Below are 22,547 nucleotides of genomic sequence, written 5' to 3' on the forward strand. Positions count from 1 at the left end.
ATTAACAGGTGTGGATTATTTGTGTGTGAACTGCATGCTGTGTGCATACAGTATTTATGTTTTTCTTTTGTCTGTGTGTAGGCTGTACTACATGTAAACAAAATAAAAACAGTATTTGTCAGTATGTCTGAACTAAATGTGTAATTTTCTACATGTAGTTTTAAATAAGTAAGAATTGGTCTTCATTTATTGTGCTACATGTGAAGCAAATTGTTGACTCTGAGGTTATCTATTCTACTGTTTGTCACTTTATAATTCAGTCATTTCTGTTGACATGTATTTCAAGAGATCTCCAGCTAAATAAGGGTCAAGATGTTGGTTTTTGTTTGTGAGTGACTCTGTTGTACACAGTCCCCAGTTGGGTTGTAGTCATGCCTGAGGCTTACCTGTGGCCATCTTCCCATCAGCTGCTGCAGGTCCATCGGGTATAACGCTTTTGACCTGGAGGAATTCGTCGGGCTCGTCGCCTCCGATAATAGTGAAGCCAAAACCCATGTTGCTCTTCTGGAGCGATGTGGACAAGAAACTGCCTTTCAGCTGAGTGGGGTCCCGCGTGAACAGCGGCTTCTCTATAAAGAACACATAAACAGTTGAACCAAACACAAATATTAATCATTTATAAGCTTTGTAGAAAAGGCAGAGGGAGCGATAAAGCTGGTGTGGGGCAGTGCTCACAGGGTTCGGGCATGGGTAAAGCTTATCCATTAAGATATGGGTGTAGCCACAGGAAAAGAGGATATGATCTTAACTGGAACAAACTTGCACAGAGGTGGGGCTGCGGTGCTCAAAGATGCAGGTGTGGTTCAACATGTCTGGCTCCCGTGCAAGGTAAAAATACAGAAATCCTGCTGGACACCCAAGCGCACTAAACTAATGTCAGGTCCTCTCCACCCATGCTAGGATACTGTGGGCAGTAGGGGTGCAGACGGCATCAGCGGTGCAGGTCTTCAGTCTCATCCCAAAGGCTACCAAGGAAGCAGCAACAATTCTGAAAATGACATGCTGTCAGTCAGGATCAGTTCCAAGAGAAGATGCTTGGGAGGGCTAGGGAAGAACTGGGAGATTTCAGAAAGAGGGGGAGGCGGGAGATTTCTGGAGAAGCGCCTCGTGTAGGAATGAGAGGATCTCAGCCAACAAGCTTAGTCACACTTAACCAAGTCTCCCATCTTTTCACCTCAGAAAGGAGATGTGGTTAGGGTGCTAGTTTACATCCTTTGTTTGCCATCACCGGTCCAGATAGAGACTAAGTGATTACACTCTCTGCCTGCTTATGCGAGGCAATAAGACATGTTATGGTACACAATCGTCGCACAAATCCTTCTGCTGCCTCAAGGGAAAACCTTGCTTGTGAGCTAGCATGCTTAGAGCAAGTCAAACGAGCGCAGGCAGCCATGAGAGCGGTAGTCAGCCTCCTTTGCCTCTCTGCTGGCCTACTTACTGACAAAGTGCCACAGGGAGAAGGGGCTACAGACAGGCTGCTCTAGCACCACAGTGCAGGAGGAGGTGTGAAGTGGCTGCTGCTGCTGCTGCTGCTGGTTGGGGCAGAGATTCATCCGCCGAGTCAGAACACGCCGCAGAGGGGAGACGTGTGCGGAGGAGGATGTAGTGTATGCAGCGGCCCTGCGACCCAGAGTTGGCGAGTGGGAAAGGTCACAGAGGCTGCGGCAGCGCTCGGGAACTGAGCTGACCTGTACAAGGGGGGATCTGGGGAGGGTGGCACAGGGGCTGGCATCCTCCACTGGCGTCCAAAGTTTGGAGGGAAAAGGAGGAGAAGGGAGGGGATGGAGGTGGGAAGAGGTAGGAGAGAGAGCCTCATTGAAATGTACACAATGTGTAACCACGGAGACAGGCTCTCGACTCAGAGCGGTGGTCCTACTACGTTACTACGGAAACAAACCTCCACTTCATCAGTCCAGACAGTCTTTTTCAAGCAGTACATCCTACTGCTATGGTTGGTGGAGAGTGAGAACTGGAATCAAGTAGCAACAAACCAGTGAAACACAACAGTGAATCACATTTCAAACCACACAGTCGCTTGAGAAGAGAACTATTGGTATAAAACATTAGCACCAACCTTTTTTTACTAAGGCAGGGTGAACTAACTAATCATGCTGGCTGCACTAACTACTTCACAACTAACTAACACTAAGACTTTCAAAAGCAGTTACATGGATTTTACCTCTGTAGATGGTAGGTAGGGGCAGTGAGGACAGACCCTGGCTTTGCATCTGCTGCTGCTGCTGGAGTCTCCTCTTCGCCTCCAGGACTGGGTTCTCAAACTGGGTCCTTCTGTTTATATGACTATGATAGAAGAAAAAAAAAGGAGATTTCAGATTCTTCCCAATCCTGCTATTGGTATGAATGATGATTAATTAAATGGCTGGTCCCCAGATTATGTAACACGATTACAGAACAGAGAGCCGCTTCTGCGCTTTTCTTCCGCCTTATAACCAGAATTGTGTGAATCAGTCGCTGCGAGGAAACCTGCACATAAAACAGTGATTTCCTTTAACGTCCCACGTCGTTCTTAATTTAGTTTGCAAGGGGGAAGATAGTCAGTGACTACAAATACTGTAATTTACCAGTGTGAAATAATTACTCATCATTAGACACTTCCCCTCACTCTTTGAGACTGTATTGTGCACACACACACACACACACACACACACACACACACACACACACACACACACACACACACACACACACACACACACACACACACACACACAGACACACACACAGACACACTCCTTATCTTTTCATGAACAACCCAATATCACAGTGCTAATTGCAAAACAGCTTGATTGTATTTTTGCATAGTTATATAATTTCAAGGTCTGGCCAATTCTTTCACTGTATCTGCAGGATGACAAAGCACCACAGTAAGAGCATCTCGAGGGGCGGGTACGGTATATAAGGCAGTGTGTAGTCAAGTGTCATTCTTAAGCAAAGTCAAACCAAATGACTCCCTCTGCCTGTCTAAAAATAGAGCACTGTCCCAGAGTGGAGAGCATCCAGCCAAAGAAATGACACCTCTGAATATGAGGGGATATGCAGTTCAATAAAAAGGACACACACATGTGGATGGATAAGGGTGAACATGGCGGATACATGGTTTCTGCACAGATATACGTGCACCATAACTGAAACAGTCACAGATACACATTCAGACAAATAAAGTTTCACCATGCTAACAAACAGCAATCTGTCAGCAGGCAGACAGTGGGAGCAACTGCTTCCTGGGTGCAGTGCCAGTCTGCTCCTAATAAATATGATTAATACAGTGCCAGCAGCTACATTGGAAATCAAAAGCAAGCCATTACATATTAAAGATGTACCAGACTTACTCAACATAGTAGCTGCCGTAAATGGGGTCATCGATTTTCTCCCAGCCGTATGGAAGCTCTGTAAAAAAACAACAGCGGCAAGACAACAATAATGAAGGACTTGTTTATTCAACGAACTTGCAGCAGCATATTGATCTTGCATAAAAAAACATCTTTTTGGCAGGATTACTTTACAGCATCATTTTACTGTCAGTATTTATCAGGAATTAGTTGGTGGCGAAACAGCACATTAACTGGAGCGATTGTTGTTTCGTCTGAGCGGGCTTGTTAATATTCTGAAATCTTATTTTTAATAAAAATTTGATGGTGACAGGATTGGAGATATAAACATAACTATGTGTTCTCTCACATGATTGATTTGAGAAGGCTACTGGCTCTTTAAAGTAGTGCATCAAATGCATCTTTCTGCAAGTAAAAAGTTCCAAAAGAACACACAAAAAAAGATACTAGTACATCTAGTAGCTGAATATAATCAGTAAAATATTTATGCTCTGCATCTTCTCCATGCTGTAAATATTGTGTTTTGATTTGAGAACTTTGCATAGATTAACAGCTTCAACTGCAACAAGCACAAACCCTTAGGGTGCTGAACCTTCCCAGTGTCTGGGACTGGTAACTGATGCATATTTTACTTTGACTTCAAATGTTACAAGCTAAAGATTTAATTCAATTACAGATAAATAACACATGACAGTCAATTACTGTAAAATGACAGACACATCACACACCACAGCTGCTGTGGGAAGAATTTGGATGAGCCACAAACTGTGAATATGCTGCTTTTAAAAAAGGCCTCATGACATTAATATCCTAATATTAATTTTCAAAAACGTATTAATCTGTTCCCGAAGAGGTTGGTCTGAATATAAAAACACTAAATAACAACAGCATTGTGAATGTACAACCACATTAACAGTTGCTAAAGTGTAAAATCACCATAGGTTTAGCCTGTTAGCATGATAAACAGCACAAAACACAAAGTAAAACTGAGATTGATGGGAATGTCAATACTGTTGCAGATATTTGGTCCTAAACTAAAGTATTGGACAAACTGAACTTTTAATTTGACGATGTCGCTGGATGAAAAGTAAAGGGACCAACAAAATTATTAGAATTCATTCGTCAATGTCTGCACCGAATTTTGTGGGAATCGATCAGCAATTGTTGGCATTTCACTTCAAACCACAAATGTCAACCTCAAGTTGGGGAATCGCTGTCGTTACGATGCAAAACATTTTGAGAAATTGATGGACTGACCAAGTAACGCAGGCATCCATAGAACCCCGGGGATAAAGTGGACACAGTCAAAAGGGTTTTACAGTCTCCACAGTTTTTACTGTAAAGTGATGCTGCAAAGTTTTTGCTCTCTCAGCTTCTCGGTCCTGTAACATGCTGCTTTTGTGCCAAGTGATGAAAGCTGTTCTTCTGTCAAACTCCTGACAGTCATCAGTCACACCAGACAAGATTTTCAAAGTTGCCCTCTCCTCTTTTCTCTGCCCACAGCTCACTGACACAACACATCCCTCAGAAACCTGCCAGGAGGAGCCCCCTGTTTGCTTTTCAGGATATGAGCAATTAGGATTTTAAGCGTATTCCCACATGTAGACTTAATCACTGATCACTGAGAACCCAGTTAGGTAGAGTAGTGTAGAGTTTGCTGTAAAAATAGCATCTAAGCTGAATGTAGCATGGGGCTGGGAGAGTGTGCTCGAGTGCAGCTCAGCCGAGAACCACAATAGCTTTGATTCATGACAATGCTAAGTTAAGCAGGATGAGAGCAGAGATAACAGCAGAGAAAGCGCTTTAGAAAAGGAAGCAACCAGAGAGAGAAAGCTTGAGCACCTTGCAGGGATAAGCATATTAACGGCTGTACACAAAGGGTTCTACTCTGTATGGTCAGTGCACACATTGGTAATACTTGTTGGCCTAGTTTACCGAAGAGAGCGCGGTGGATACTCCCATCCCTCACAGTCCCCCACACTGAGGAGGAATATCAAACAATGCTGGTGCAGTGCTCAAGCACGTGCCATATGCTTCTCTGAACCCCTGCCCCCATCCCCTCAAAACTAATTATTAAACTTTCAGTAGGATGCACCATTTTGTGCCTACACACGGACTAAAATGCAAACTCACCACGCACACGCAGTGATCTAACAGAGTGCTGCGAGCAGGTTGACAGCCCACGGGAATACCTCCTGTGAACACTGCAACATTCCTTATCCCCATCTCCACTCATTAAATATGAAAGAGTGATTCATGTTCTCACCTTTACTGGGTGCCACACGTGCACACACACACACACACAGACACACAGACACACAATGCTACCCACTTTACATGCACACGCTCATGCCCTCTCCATCACAAATACAGGAGATCAAAGGGCTGTCATGTATCTCAGCGGTAATGAAAAGCTTTTCATTAAAGTGTTCACAGAAGGAGCTGCAGGAAACCAGAAATGTCTCTGCATTCAGGAGGAAACTGGACTACAAGCCAAGCTCTGACAACTCTTAAACAGCATTTGGGGTTATTGTTGTATAACCTGTCATTTTAGAATTAATATTATAGTCATTTAAATGTATTTATGGTAACATCAATACAACATAGTCAGATGAATAAGAATGAAGCAGTCCGATACTGGACATGTAGAGAAACACTAATAAACTTTATGTGCAGGTAAAACTAAAAAGTGAAATGTTCACAAACTCACTTAAATGAATAGTTATTAAAGACTGGAAGTAGAGAAAAGTATGTCTCCCTCCAAAGTTAAAAATACCAGCATCTCTAAATATTTTAAATAATAAGCTTTATATGTTCTTAGGCTTATTTCTTCGTCTGTGGACAGACGCAGGGCATCTACTTTCCTCTGCCTCCAGTCTTTTTGTTAAGCTCAACTAATTGCCTCCTAGCTCCACATGTGCTACATACTAAGGGCACATTTTCTGATGCACAGCAGCCGCTGTGAACACAGCGACAGCAGGAAGATAACAGTAAATACTAAAATGTGCAGAGTGCAAAGTGGAGAGAACTGGCTCCGAAGCATTAATTAGCTACACAGCATGTAAAGTTTGCTACCGTTATCTATCACTGACTACTAGTCGTGCTCTACGAAGCAGCAAATATCCTGAATATTAAACGTTTTAACGCTTCTGAGTGCAACTTCTGATTCATGAGAGAATGAAGGTGCTTTTTAAACGTTACACACATTTTAATGCTTAGTCAAAAACAGTCATGAACGTTGGACCAATCTTTCATGTAACACGTTGAAAGAAAGCAAAATGGAAGGAGGGGGGTGGCTGATTATAAGAAAAAGAAAAATAGGCAGTTTATGCAGCTGTAAATCATCCAAAGCCAAAAAACAACAACCTACACACAACATGAGCTCTTTAATGTGTACTACAGTACATATTACAGTACATATAGTCTATGTGCTGTGCTCTCGGGGCCACTCTTTAGAAAGAAGCTTTGCTTTGAGGTGTGTATTTGGTGTCAGCACACACACACACACACACACACACACACACACACACACACACACACACACACACACACACACACACACACACAGAAATACTGTAACTTTCACTGAGCAGTGCGCTAATAAATGCTGAATGGAGGAGAATTGTCTCTTTGCTTGCTCTTTTGTCTGGCTCCACTGAGTGCCGTCTATAACCTCTCTGTCAGCAGCCTGTTATGGGGTGCTAACTCCCCAGGACAAGAAGAGCGAATGTGTGTGTGTGTGTGTACACACCATACTGTACAAAGCTCACACTGCTTATCTCTGCTATGCTGCATGCATCCTACAAGTAAATGTCAAACTGGTGTGAAACTGTCAGGTAAGAGCTGGTACAGTATGACGGAGCCCTGAAGCAAGTGGAAAAATGTTTGCGACCTCTAGTCAAACCACAGCATTCATCCTGCAGTCACAGGTGGAGGGCCACTTACTACCAGCAGGAGGCATCCTGGCTTCTTCCCTTAGTTTTCTCTTCCCCAGTGCAACTCAACAAAATCTGTCTCCTTCTAATTCGCCTAATTTCCCCTTCTTCTTCTTCTTCTTCTTAGTATCATCTTATCCCAGTTTCTCATTTGTAACCTAAGAAAAAAGGCTGTGGAGTTTAACGCTCACAAGCTTGTGCATTTTTTATTCTGCTTTTTCTAATTTGGTTTAGGGAACATGGTGGCAAACCACAAGCCCTCAGACACTGCAGGGACCGTTCTTTCTTTTCTTCGATCTTTTGAGGAGAAAACCATCTGAAATGAATCATTTTCAGCACCTCAATCCTCAAATAGTCACCACATATTAAAGTCCTTTCCTGCAGGATCCTGCACTGTACTGGCCTTCATTTATTTATTATGTCACCTCTGAATGCAGCGCACATTAGAGCCCTGCAGTAATGACAATTTATACCTCTACTGGTCAGTATGAGCACAAAATCCACTGGCTCAGGTGTCTAAGCACTGATCTGGGTACATACAATGAAAAGCACAATCCAAATGACATTTACAATATATCAATATAAAAACATCTGTGCTTTTGTTGTTAAGATGTGGTCGAGACTCACATAATGTTAGACTGTTTGACAGCGTCTTTGAAATGGCACCACAGAGAAACGTTACAATACTGACCTTAATTATCTGAGTTTCCTTTTATATGTGCATGTATAACTATGATTTTGATATGCTATAACAAAAAATGACCTTTAGGTTGTCTGTGCTACAGTTTTAAAGACATTTTAAAGACACTAGCACAGAGAATGGATGCTTCCTTGTTTTATAGATGAGTTTCTGATGAATGATCATTGTCAATCACCTTAGTGACAAATACTTTGCATTAACTGTGACTGTTTGCAATAAATTTCATAATACAACAGCATAATGACATAGTGGTAACTAAATACAGCTCTGATACAGCTGGGAAGAGGCTGATTTCAATGACACGGGAAATGAAAATGATAAACACTACTATATAGAAAGGTAATTACAGAATGTCAATTATTCCATTAGTAAATCCAAATAACATTCATAAGATGCTGAATTAAAGACAGAAACAAAACCAAACAAATCAGCATTGATCGGGCGATGAGGTCTGTTCCATTTTGTTTAAACTCTTGAGTTTGTTACTCGTCATGTTTGATCCTTTTATTATCGAGCTGTTATGGCGACGCAAACAGAGCTCACACTGTGCAATAAGGTATCAGATGTAGGTATTATGTGTTTCTCTCGCAGGCACAGAACCAGCTGCCCACTAAGTCCGAGAACCTGTAAATTCAATTCCCACCATGTTCAAAGTAATAAGTAGTGGAGTTGTAGTAGATTGAAGTAACTTCACTCAACTAGGACATTTCTTTATAAGCTAAATACATAAATATAAATTATTATATCTCTTTTGTGTTATCAGCCAGGTCTCTCTCAGGCATTTTGGATTTTGTAAACCATCACAAAAGACACACAAACCCCTGCGTTAGAAACTTGTTGTTTGTTAAAATACATGTACATTCACATACGCTACATAATTAACATGCTAAGGAGCCCAGCGGAGGATGCAATAGCTCAGTCATACTAATAGCAGTCGATAAATCATGTGTGTGTATCTGCTTAGAGTGGGATAAAGCTGCACAAACTGCGGCAGGGTTTGACACAGATTGATGATGAACTGAGATTTTATGCTATATATATATATATATATATATATATATATATATATATATATATATATCAAAGACCTACAAATATTAACTGTGGGTATTTTTTTCCTCCTATAGGGAAAATATTATGAATTCAAGTCTTTTAGAAGACGATTAACAAACCAATACATCTCCACTGTGACAGGAAAAGTCAATGCAGGAGCCAATACGGCTTTGACAACAGATCAGCTCACTGCATCACTTTCTCTCCTCTGGTGTATTCTGCTCCGAAATCCATGTCCTTAAATTCCCCTCACTGCGAAGACCCACTGGTCTCTGTCTCAGAGTGAACAGACAATAGTTATGCGCTGGAGTAAAAATGAGAGAGAGGGGGAAAAAAAAAAGCAGCACATGCTTGTAGCTTATCAGGACATTTCAGGGAGAGGAAGAGACATACTGGACTGTGACCTGGCATTTCTTCTTTTCTCTTTTGCCTCCAAAGTTCTGGTTTATTTGGCTCGGTCCTTGTAAAAAACACTTACGGTACAGCTGCACGCAGAAACACACACACACACAGTTTCTCCCCTTTTACTTTCTATCTGCTATATTATTCTACTAAACTCTCGCCTCTTCCCTATGGGGTCAGGAGAGGAGCAGGGGAAGTGTTATTTTGTGGGGCCCCTTTTGTTAGGTGTTAAAATAATTATTATGTAAAGTAGCTTGTTTTATAATAGGCTTCTGGATGGAGTTAATAAGATAAAATTATGTATTAGGGTTAATTAGATTCAACACATTTCTAACTCGACTAGAGTCCAAACAGACAAATAAAAATGGGAAAAAATGTCTGCAACATACTAAAGCAAAACTAATTTGAGCAAAATCAAATCGGAAAATCTTGTAACAGTGCAATAAATTAAGATGACAGGGATTCATTTGCAGAAATAGCAGAGGTGGGATACATGGATGGAAGCTTCCACTGCAGATATGTCACTGTTTTAGTGCGCACTGTACATTTAAAAAGTTATTTTTCAAAAATTTAAGTAAGTAAAGTTTTTTACACACTCATTTAGTAAAATCTATTCATGAAAATATCACCTGAATTGTCCTAGACAGTCTATAATAAAATAAAAGTATTGATAAAGATCACAACATCAGTGCTATTTTAATTTAATGCCCAGCTCCACTTGGGTGCAGTTAAAAAAAAAAACACTGAGGCTGATCTATCCACTCACTGACAGCTAATTCAGCATACACACATCACACAAACCTGCCACACAGAGTCTTTTAAATCCTCCTTCCAATCTCCAGGCCTCAGGCTTGCTCTGCTGGGGATGTTCTCAAAATACACCCATCAATCATGTTGCAGACAGCTACACCTTGCCCCTCCCCGCGACTCCATTCCCAACCGCTCCAAGAGTCTCAAGGTGAAGGAGGGCGCTGCGGCTCTCGTCTATAATAACTCACCTGTAGGACTGTACCCACGGTGGAAAAAGTGTGTGCTCACATTCAGTGCCCCTTAGAAAAAAAAGAAAACGTCCATCGTACAAGAAAAATCACAAAATCTGTCTTTAAGGTCAGAGTGAATAGGAGAGATGATGTTTCCAGGCTGGAGGAGCTTTGCCTTGCAGCGTCTATCTAGACTAAAGTATTGGTGGAACACACACACACACACACACACACACACACACACACCAACTGCAGACGTGAGAAAAGAGAAGCTAGTAAAACACCAGCCCTGCTATTTCCCCTGGAGAGAGGACAAGAAAGAAGTCCAATGCTGGCCTGCGAGAGACGATAATAACTGTGTCTCTTTGTCCGTGAAGCTCCTCACATGACCTGAATGTAATTACATGTCTAGGTTTGTTGCTCTCTGTATTCACACAAATGCCGTCTGCTGGGATTCACCGAGTTAAAAGACAAAGGAGCACTCTAATAGGATTAACATCCTTCAAACCTCAGTGTCATCAAAGTTACAGTCCCTCAATGTGTCGACATTCATATACTGTACTTCTGGTATTTTATGTGCTCAGCTGCAGCGGATAGGACGTGTCGTCATCTGATGAAACCTGCTGAAATAGTGACGAACTACATCTTACAGTTTTGTCTGCTTTTAATTCACTTGTCAGGGGGATTCTTGCTACCTGTGTTGGCATAACTGAGGTGAAAAACAGGCTGAATAAGTAAAGAATTAAGCGAGACAACAGCAGGGCCTGTTTGGTCCTCTTTTTATGCAGCCAACAAATATTTGGCAGGGCAGGAAGAAAAAAAAAAACAACTTTAAGAGAGGGTGAGAGTGGGGGGAATTAAAGCAAACAGCGAGATTCTGTAAAGAGCCTGTCCTAGTTCTTTTCGTCTACCCAAACAGAAAGAGCAGACAGGAGGACAGGAGGGAGGGGGACAAAGATGGATATGAAAGTAGAAAAAAGGGAGATGAGAAAGATAGAGGCAGAGGGAAAGAGAGAAATATAGAAACTTATGTAACTACAAGGCATCTGTGATGTCAACTGCTCAGTCTTCACTGCAGCAGACGCTCTTTGAACACGCTAAACCCAACACACACACACACACACACTTCTCGGCATATTTTGACTAAATCTAGTCGTATGTGTTGCAACTGACTTTAAACATAAGACGGAACATGTTGTCTTTTCCAGTGGTGAAAACATCGACTTAAGTTTTGCTCTGAGGTTCAGAATTGAGATCCTTAACTTGCATATTTGGACTTGATGCTAGTTTGACACTTGCCTGTGATATGATGAGCTACTAAAACACCATGATGCGAGTTCAAGAAGTAATTATATATTGTGTTATTGCCACTTTTACCTTTAGTAACTCAAGAATGTAAATTCTTCTACTACATCAGGTTTTTACTATGAGTCCCAAAGTCCCACTTATTACCATCCTCCTTTTTCTCCTGCTCTCAGCCTGTTGTTCCGTCACAGCTCACAGACTCCACCCTGCAATCCTGTTAGCACTTATCAGAGCATGGCTGAGATCCAGACACACACACACACACACACACACACACACACACACACACACACACACCTACACCTACGTACCTCTTGCACCAATCGATACTAAATTTACAGAGGCAGCTTTTCTCTTCCTAACTGAGCTCAGCTCTCTGGAGTGTCTGGTGTCACCAGGTTGTGGACGTTTGGAGTGAACAACACACCCCCGATATACGGCTGCTTACACAGAGCCTTTAAGCTGGAAACATACTTGAAGAAACCTAGAAAGGCTAGACAACCTAGTTGTAATTACTGTGTCGTCTGGCATACGGAGAAATAGCTGAGAATTTAGAATTTATTCAACAGCTGTTAAATCACTGAAAACCACAAATGGCGACATCATGGTAGCATTAGAGAAAAAGTTTGTGAGGGATTATAATTAATAATTAATTGTCTGTGAATGTCTGTACAAACTTTTATGGCAATTAGACCCGTTTTATGTAACAGTTTGTGCTTTTTATAATTGGAAATTTCATCGTTAAAGTTGTGGGCCAGACACAAGACAAGAGAGTAAAACGTAAAGTCTAGTGATGTCGTAGGTAAAGTGACAAAGAAGAAGATCTGATACACCTGTGGCTATAGGAGCTCTGTTTCTATTGGTGCTACTGAGGGTTGTATCAGTGGGTGGGGACAAGCAGTCTACATGGTTACTGTTACAGAAAGTACATAACAGATTAATAGATCCCACAACTCCCAAATATTAGTAAACTACACTGAGAGAGACACACACAGTGTTTTCTCATCAGTTGTCTCTGTTCATCTCCAATTCCTTCTTCCCAGCTCCACCCAGCGATAAATCTCTCCTCAGTTTCACACATAAAGGAAAGACGAATGGGGAGGTTGAGAGGCAGGGTGAGGCCGAAAGAGATGGATGACACATTGGTCTACATGTACGTTAGTCTATAAACGATCACAGCACTGAAATGCTTCCCTCTCCTTTTCTTTTTGGTGTGTCTGTCGTGTGTGTGGGCGGGCGAAAGGACACGCCGCATCTCTCTCAGTTGGGAATAAAGAAGTCTTTGTAACCTTCGGTCTCTCTGGACCTGAGCTTGAAACACACGGGGCTTCCTGTCTACAGCTACCAGGGTTGACACAGGCATGAACGTTGTCACTGCATAACTCCTGAGAAACAGAAATCCTACGCACAAATCAGCGAAAGCTCCTTCAGTGAATTAAAATCTCAAATGAAACTAAGTATGCATCTCATCAGATCAACAGACAAGATTTCTGCTGTGGGCAACTTGTCTAATTAAAAGAAAAAAAGATGTGAGAAGCACAAAAGAGCAAAAGAAGGAAAAATACATAGAAGCCACAGACACGGTACTCACCATCCTCTTTGCATTCCTCGGGCGGCTTTGCCTTCTTGGCTAGCCTCGGGTCCAGCCACGATGTTGTCTTGGTGTTGTGGCTGTGAAGAGACGACAGAGAGAGAGTGAGAGGGAGTGTGATAGATGGCGAGAGAGAGGAGACTTGGCAGAAAGAGAGAAGGAGGTTGGTGGATTCTTAATTCAGCAGGATAGTCATTTCAGAGAGGAAAGATGTGCGTCTGCCGCTAAAAAGGTGACGAGAGACAGGGGAGAAAAGGCTTGAGGTTAAGAAAATAGCAATCAATACTTTTAATTTGCTTACTGTCTCTCATTAGCAGGCAAAGCAAGGGGGAGGAGAGGGCGCAGAAAAGCATAGAGGGGTTACTGAGCGAGTGATGTGAGGAGAACAGCTGTGGGCTGGGCAGATTCATTTAGAGCCTCAGGCTGGGAGCTGGATCTAGATCACATATGATGATGTGCCAGGAAAACTTGATGCGTCTTCACAGCTCGTCTGAAGATCTGGAGCCACAATAGTCTCCCTTCATGATGTCAGAACAACAGTAGGCAAGGGTGGTGTAGAAAGTGCTCATCAAGGAAGGACACAGGGAAGAATCGAATTCTTCTCAGTCTTTTAAATTCGACCCGAGAGAAACCGTCTTAGATATCAAACAAATACGATACAGAGGATGTAGTAGTGAACCAATGGTATGGTGAAAATGAAAATATGCAGAAAAACAACCAATAAATAAATAAATAAGACACATTATCAGATAATGAAGTTGTTATGTGTCATGGCGTCACCTTAATAATCAGGATTTATCCACTGTGGACCTGGTGGTTGGTAAAAAACAGTCTCACATTAATGCATCTAAAAGTTGCTGACATGATTTAAAACTAGTGGCAAACGGAGTGACACTGGCATCTCCACAACTACGAGTCGGATAAAAGCAGTTAAAAGTGGCAGATTAAAGCCCTCTCCGAATACCGAGCCAAATGAAGAGCATGTCAAGGTGAGCTCAAGTCTATTTCTCTCTTGCTTTGATTCGTTTCCATTCCCACCTCCTCTCTCCTCTTGCTCCTATGTTTGTCTTTCTCTTCTTTCTTGTCCTCTGTCGCCTTCCATCACTATTATGGACATCTACTAGCCCTCTCTCTTTCTTGTCCTCCCTCTCACCTTCTCTTTTTCCAGTTGTTACTATTTTTAATCCCTATCACTTTTCCCCCACCTCCCTCTTCCTTCTTCTCCTCTCCTGAGCCGCCTCAGTTCAAGGGCTGCAGGTAAACGAATTGATCTCATATGGAGGCCAATCAAAGGCGAGCATCCTCTTGGCAAACACTACTACTTTGGCACGGCATCATTCACGCCTAGAAAAAACTAAAAATTTCGAGGGCTAACTGCATTAGTGGTGTAATGTGCTTGCTGGATGTGGGAGCATGAGGTTTCTGTTTGGGGGAGGAGACATATGGTGATTTGTCTGGAGTGAAAGGAATTAAAAATCTGCATCTGGGGCACATAGACATAAAGAAGAACAACACCAACTCATTTCTTTGTGCGAGGCTTCTATCAGTTTATGCTATGTTTAAGCATGCTGGCATTCAATAGATGCTGCAGAGAAACTTTGTCTAATTACTGAAATGATTAAACTATGTAATAAAAACTTAAGCACTTTCCGCTGCTTGCACTCGTGTCCATTATTCTGGTGTGAGGAAGCCTCACCTCCACAGTTTTACTGCAGCTGCTAAAAGCTAAAAATGCCAATGAATTCAACTTTAGAGCTCGTATAACAGAGTTCTGTATAGTAAAGCATTTCTGGGGAACTCTAAATCTCATTAAACCACCAAGAATGAATTATCAATGTTCAGTTTGTGTGTGTGTGTGTGTTCAGAAGGGAAATAAAGAAGTAATCTACCTGCTTACATGGTCTTAATCTAGTTACTGAGGCCTTATTTAAATAAGTTACCAGAGAAAAGCTAAAAACAAACTCATTGTTAAACTGAGAAATATCCTTCAAAGATAAAAAAACATGTAAAGGAGGTGTAAAGCAACAAAAAAACCTGATTTACTCCAACATAGGTAGACGTCTCCTACGTGAGACAGAGCTAGAGCTGCTGCAAGTCAGCTAATCATCTAGCGTGTTTATTACTGGCTGTGGGGTTTGACAGTGTTTTTTTATGCATATTTTATTGTTATTTTGTTATGTTTCAGTATAAATAGATATTTAACACATCTTCCTACACTGTGTTTTTGCACCGAGGTGTTCATTAGCTTATGTTTTACCAGCTAGACATTCTGAGGCGAGTTGGTGGGGGAAACGTTTGGCTCAGTCACAGATCCACACAGAAGTTTCCAAAAATCTAATTTGCACGAATATTCACAGAACATATATATTTTGGAGTGATGTATGGAGTGGAGTAATCACTTTTCAGAGTTAACATGACACTTACTCTATGAAGTAGACTTCTCCTTTCTCTGTGTAAGCCATCTCCCAGTTGTCCGGCAGTGGCCCCAGCTCATCATTCTCCTCTGGTTTGGCTACTGTAATCTTTGGGGACTGTCCATCATCTTTGGGCACCTCGGTGGTTGCCTCCGCCTGGTTGCTCTGTGGGGCGATGTCCCCAGAAGCGTCGGTGCTCTTGTCCTCATGTTCGCTTGACTCTGAGGTGACAGAAGGGCAGGATGAGTCAGGCATGACATTATCTCTCAGGGAGGAGCAGAGGGGGGGTGAAGAAAATGAAAGACAAGGGAGGTGAGGCGAGCAAGAGGAGACGCATGAGGTCAAGAGAAGGGATTGATTGAGAGTCTGTGTTCGGGTAGAGACAGAAAAACGAAACAGGTGATTAGAAAAAGGTGAGGAAGCGGTGACTCGGGGGAAAGAGAAGAGCAGGGTGAAAGGAAGAAAGAGAATGATTGAGGTCAACAAGACAGAAAGATGAATAAAACAGAGGAGACGATACGGATTGAGAGAGAGAAGCAGGAGAAGCAGGCTGTGATGCTCTAGTGTGGGATGTGGAAATGTGTGAATGTGTTAGAAAGAGAAAAATGGTGTCTATAGAAGAAAGAGAAAGAGATGGCGGCAAGAGTGTGCTTCCTAAAGGAGATAGGTCACGGAGGGAAGCGAAGAAGGGACAAGTGAGAGCAGGGGATTGAGAGATAATCTATTGGAGGGAATGAGCGAGGTAGCTATCTGCTTAGATCACGCTGCCTGCTGTGCTCTATTGATTCCCCTTCAGCTCTGCTGGTCAACCCACATTCTGCCATCTACAGAGCGAAAACTCTTCCTGAGCCGAGCGCGGCGGCCCACTTTAATATCCAGCGTGGCTAAATGAACAGCCCAGAGCCTGAAGTTATCGAGCAGCTCAACACTGCAGATTGGAATCTGTTAAAAAAGTTTCTGTCGCTGTATTTTCTCTCACTTACTGTATCAGGTCCCATCATTTATAAATAAATAAATAAAATACTACACACAGAGATACTTCTACTTTATAGACATTTTAACCCCTAGTTATCCACTGCACTACACAAATCCTGAGATAATTAAAAACTTAAACTAGTTTCAAGAAAAACAGTAATTATATCTTTGTCAAAAATATACTTATACCTATATATATATATATATATATACTTATACCTTATATACACGTTGTTATGTCATAAATAATCAATTCTAATAAAAAACACACAAAACAGTTAAATGTAATTTGAATTCTCAGTTTGTGCTGTTGATATTTTCATACTTGGTTGAGATGTCACAAGAAAAAGGAAATGTAAAAAGTATTTAATTGAAGAATACATTTTTATTTTTACTCATACTATACATCAGAGGGATCACGAGTTAAATAAGCTACAGGTCCCTCGTTTCAGTAACTGGACCTTGTTTTTGATGTTTACTTTTATGACTGTCTTTTCATGTTTTGATCTGACTTCAGATAAAATAAATCTCCTGCTATAAAACACTAGGGGATACTGTATATCATGTGTTGTTATGGTTGCACAGCCACCTAACTATCACTTTCTGTTTATATTTACAGAATATGTTGTTTTAAAAAATATTTTTGTGCTTTCTCTTCATTGCGTGAGGCACTTAAGCTGTTAAAAAAGGTTGTTATATTTAAAAAATCACATTAGAACTGCTGTTGCACATGATGCAATATGTATTTCTCTTGGAAATTAAGAATCCTACCTTGTTTGAGCTCCTTGCGGTAGGAAAACCAAAATCTCATCCTTTACCAAACTTCTTTTCTCTGCACTACAATTCACTAAAAGTTCACTATAGGCCTAAAATGTGAAATAAGATACTTAAATATCTGCAGGCACAAATAAGGACCAGTAAGTGAACTATGTGAATTATCGTGCTGCTCCGACTGATCGTCTGTGAGAGACTTGGTTGTCCTGAAGGCATAAAAACAGCTTAGAAAGTCACAGGACCCAAGTATGGTTTTGGATTTGGAATCACAAAAATCAAACTCATAATGCCTCTTTTATGATTGTCCTTTCATGTGATCATGGGATGCATTCAAAGGGGTTTCTGTGTGTGTAAGTGTGTGAGTTTGTGTGCACAGTTCAATGTTTATATAATGCACACAATAAAAGGTAGCTTATTCTGAGTGTTGTTACCGAGGGCAGATTTCTGTATTAAGAAATATTTTTGTACATTGTTCTGAATTTGAACAACCTCAAAAGGTTTAGCCCTCTTTGTGCCATGTGAAATGTCACCTCTGCCATTTTATTTTGAGACTTTTCAGATGGGAAAGCAGTAGCTTGATTCGCAAGTAAGAGAAAACACTTAGGAAAAACGTCCTTGTTGATTTTTAAAGAGCCTGCAGGCTCCTGTTGAATTGGTGAGCGATATGTGTATACCCTCTGGCTATCTGGCTGAGACAGTGCTTAATAATGATACCTAATGAGTCAAATTCTGGGGAGCAATGGCACTAATGATTTAATCATAAACAGTTTGGACTACAGAGGAAATCAGTGGCTGTGAGAGTGGATTTTAATTTGCAGTGCACATATCATGCCATTAAGTTGCATATGAAGATATTTGTGTTAGCAATTAAAAGTGATCTGCCATAAAATAATTTCCCAAGAAATCCATGTAAAAGCAATCAGTTACTCTCTCTGTTGCTAGGCAACCACCATAGAAGAGACTGTTGCTATGACTTAAAGAGGACCATTAATTCCTGCAGATCAGCATGAACCGGACCGTGACCGGAAACCCGGCTGTCATGACGGGGCTCTACAGCTCATGTCATCTCTGTGTCTGTGGAGGTCATTATTAGGGCTAACCTGGGGTGACAGCGATGCCGTTGCCATTGACGACGGGCCTCTCCTCCTCCTCCTCCTCGGGTGGCTCAATGTTGGCTTTCTCCATGTTGCTGACTGACTTGTTACGCCTCCTCTTGCCCTCAGAGCTGGGTCTGGCCCCCGGCAGCAGCTGGTCCGTTACATTCAGCAGAAGAGCGCTGGGCTCGGCCGGAGGCTTCGGGGTGCCGTAAAAGTTATCTAGAATCGAGAGGAGCAAAAGTTGGGAGGCATTTAAACCAAAAATGCTTAAATGTTTGCATTTTATTCATTTGCAGTGCAACATTGTTCTAGAGATATTAGAGAGATGGTCCAAATTAAAAATCTCAACGACTATTGGATGGACTGACATTAAAACTGTATAAATGTGTCTGCTGAAATATACATATGTAAAACTGGCTCTCATCAGTTTAATGCAAATGTCATGATAAAACATGAAGTGGTAAGCAAATGCAGCACTGTGGCTAAATGCAGCCTCACACTAGGTTGTCTGTAAACTCCTGTTTTCCTACCAAAAAGGAGCAAGGACATGCAGGATTAGTTAATAAACTACATTTCAGTTAAATTTTAACAAAGGAAAACACAGTTATAAACTAAAAAAGTGAACAGAGTCAAGAAAATACTATAAGGATAAGGATTTAAAGAGGTTTGAGACACCAGTGGATGGTGAATGTTAGGTGCACTTAAAAGAGTAAGAGCTGCACAATGCAACACGTCGCAAACAAAATCTACCTCACTCTAAATTTTTGGAGGATTTTCATTGTTGCTGTATTCTTCCTCCTTCTCCTTCCTCTCTGCACATCAATCACTTGTCAGTCCATGCACAGATTTTCCTGGTATACTACATGACTGTGCGTTTCTGGATGGTTTGTACTGAATAATCACTGTATCTCTCTCTTGTAGTTTCAGTCCCTGGTCAGAGCCAACTACTCACCTCAGGGAGCTGCAGTTTTTTACTTGGCTCTGACTCAACAGTCCCTTCCACAGCCTTTTATGTTGATTTTACATTTTACTATCCTTCGGTTTGTCTGCTGGCAGCAGTCCAGTGCCGCTGACAGCCTCCATCAGTCATTGTGAAAGCATCCTGAATTCTTGTTTGGGGATTTAAACTTTGTTTTACTTTAAGGGCCAAGGTTTTCTTTTAAGAACTTATTTCTTTCACAGGCAGGTAAAAAGATAAAAACACATGATGGAACAAATCTGTGGATAATGCAGAGATCGTTTCTGGAAGCTATTTTTTAAAATGTCATCTTTCAACACTTTGACCAGAACAAACTAAATTTAAATTGCATCTTTTGTAGTGTGGCGGCAGCAGAAATCTCAGCAGTGGATATCTCACAACAGCAGCAAATAAAGCTGACTTTATATGTGCAGGGTTAAGTGGGAGTTTGTGTTTTCTAGAGAGGAAATCGAAAGGTTGCATGTTCCTAAGTGGGTTAGGGAGTTGTAAAACATTTTCAAAACCAAGTGGAATGAATTCAAAAGATATTACTTTCAAGAACAACACTACACTACGCTATTTTTAACTCCTGAAACAAGGTCGGACAAGGCTTTCACGTAACAATAGCAAGTTTGTGCTTGAGACATGGATTCTGGAGAGTGGTGTCGTATCATGTTGGTCGGACTCTGCTCGCCTCTAAGACTATCTTAAATCTCAATTTGAAAGACAGCTTAAGAGCTTTGTGGTTAGAGCCATGGGTTTCCAGTGAAGGGCATCAACCACAGTTTAGGTCTGATGTTAGTTCACGTAAGGTTTGCTTTTAGATTAGCTTATACTGTATCTGTGTCCTTAGTCCCACTCAAGTGTCGCTGGCAGAACGATGAGACATGAGAAGATGACGCATGTGAAAATCCAGAGATTATTTTAATGCACTAGACTCAAGCATTAGAGACAAACTCCAACACCGACTGCAGGGAAACACAAAGAATAGCAAGAGAGATTTAAGAAAATATTAGTTGGTGTCTCCCTCCATGTTGGAAAAACCTATTGAGAAATGATGTGCATGTTCTGGAATGAAAAATGGAGCAAAGTAGCTGTAAAAATATTATGGAGACTATCGGGATTAGAACCTCGGAACCACAGACGCAAATCCTGCAGCCTTAACGAGCTGAAGATTTGCCTCCAAGAAAAAAGTATGCTCCACATGTGAACTTAAATAACCTGCAGCACCACAGGAGTCTGAACTTTGAAGTTAGAGTAAGTGGTGGAATTGCTGTCGCATTTGATATCCGCTCTGATTTCAGCCTCACCTTTGTGCCGTCTTCAGGAAGAGAAAAAGAATGAAAGTCTCTATTAACAAATTCCCAAAACTGAAATGGAAAAATCATTTAAAATAAATGCCAAAAGCATGATTATAATCACCATTTTCAAGCAATTGGGGCCAAGATCATCACATTTTGCTTGATGGTTTTTATATTTTTCAAAAGAAAAGGAATATGGAGGGCTTTTTTTTTTTGGTTGTATGTCCTTTCAATTTTCCTGCATCTGACAATAAAAGCCTGACCAATAACCAGTAATTGATGATTCCCACAGAAGGGGCCTTTGTGGCCTTATAAGCTGTATTATACACATGTTGCAGTGATTAAAAAAAATCTTAAGCTGAGTTTAAAGCAGTCTAATACAACTGTAACACCTTAAACCTCAGCTGATTCTCACTGCAGCTTTCCTTTTAAATTTCACCCCCTCTCCCTTTTCCCACATCTAATTGGACATTAAATTATTAATATACATAAAATGCTGAATGATGGCCGAGCAACCACACAAAAAAAAAAAGAAGTGTAAAATCAGCTTCCATCACCAGAAGGATCTAACATTGCTTCTAGCAACCGACCGTTAAATTGGCCATCTGCAATGTTTTTTTTCTCTCAACAGAGACTGGAGTCAGGTGGGGGAGAAGAAAGTTAGCTGTGTTATCTATATAATGGCAAGGGTCTCCTGAGAGTTGGAGGTGGGCAGGCAGACCAGGAGTGGTTTAAAATCCAAACCTCAGGGCTGTCTGACCACAGGAGAGAGAGGATAGAGAGTGTCTGTTTGTTTTGATTAGGCAGCTGAAGAGCCACTGCAGCCCAGGCTCAAGGACTGAGCCAGGAGAGAGCCAGCATGAAGGTGTTGCATGGGTATGCGTGCATGTGTGTGTGTGTGTGTGAGTGCGCTGGCTTCCTTTCATTCACAATCTTAGACTCAGAAGATTCCATGCAAGCTCCATCATGACTGATGACACCGCTGTCTCTACAAAGCCAAAAGATGGATGGATGGAAGCACACTTGAGAGTGTGTTGTGCAGTGTGTACACAGAGAGTGATGAGCACTGTCTCAGCATTCATTCAAACTGCTGTCACTCGCATGGAAAAATGCCTTGTGTGCCCCATCGAAGCACAAATTCCATAAAAAAAATTAGAAAAATCACAAAGACGAATGACTGCAATCACACGGGTTGTTAAGCATGACTTAACTAAATCCTTACCTTCATATGTTCCGCTCTCTAGCAGGGCTCCACTTTTCTCCAATTCCATAAACCGGTCAACGGTCACGAAATTATAATCCACCCCTGGGACCTCTCCTTCCTTGGGCTGCCTGGTTGTGCCTGCAGGAGATAAGCAAGACGAGTTAGAGCTGCTGGAGCTGGGAACGCCTCACCACTGCTGAATGAGAGCGGACTCGAGGCAGTCTTTGTCAGTGTTTTAGGAAAGTTTGGAAACACACTGACCCTGACTCAGCTCTAAGTGCCCTCTTTATTCCATTTTGTCCTTTTCTTTATTGCACCGCTGAGGCTGAATGTTTGAACAGGGGGGGTGGGGGAAGCTAAGTGATGCAATTTGGACACCAACGGGAGAAATCAAGTCAATTTGCATGGAGCTGACAGCATGTCGAAGACTCCCTGACAGGAGCCGCAGTCCCACCTGCTGACTGAAACACGAAATGATGAAAATATTTTACTGGTAATATCAGCATTT

At 41.6% G+C, this 22,547-nt stretch overlaps 1 protein-coding gene across 4 annotated transcripts in view; it reads right to left on the reverse strand.

Moving 5' to 3' along the window:
* magi2a (membrane associated guanylate kinase, WW and PDZ domain containing 2a) overlaps nt 1-22,547 on the reverse strand; it is a 156,143-nt gene that overhangs the window by 33,320 nt on the left and 100,276 nt on the right. For 2 of the 4 annotated variants that reach the window (XM_026362487.1, XM_026362486.1), the window contains exons 3-10: nt 22,058-22,177; nt 18,580-18,795; nt 15,741-15,951; nt 13,317-13,396; nt 3,351-3,408; nt 2,180-2,301; nt 1,439-1,738; nt 387-569 (exon numbers count right to left, since the gene is read on the reverse strand). In XM_026362487.1, the coding sequence (XP_026218272.1) occupies nt 387-569; nt 1,439-1,738; nt 2,180-2,301; nt 3,351-3,408; nt 13,317-13,396; nt 15,741-15,951; nt 18,580-18,795; nt 22,058-22,177 (1,290 nt within the window). The remainder of the gene's footprint in view (nt 1-386; nt 570-1,438; nt 1,739-2,179; nt 2,302-3,350; nt 3,409-13,316; nt 13,397-15,740; nt 15,952-18,579; nt 18,796-22,057; nt 22,178-22,547) is intronic. The other 2 variants (XM_026362489.1, XM_026362488.1) reach the window with 1 other exon arrangement.

The sequence above is a fragment of the Anabas testudineus genome, chromosome 23 (assembly GCF_900324465.2).
Source record: "Anabas testudineus chromosome 23, fAnaTes1.2, whole genome shotgun sequence".
Lineage (NCBI taxonomy): Eukaryota > Metazoa > Chordata > Actinopteri > Anabantiformes > Anabantidae > Anabas > Anabas testudineus.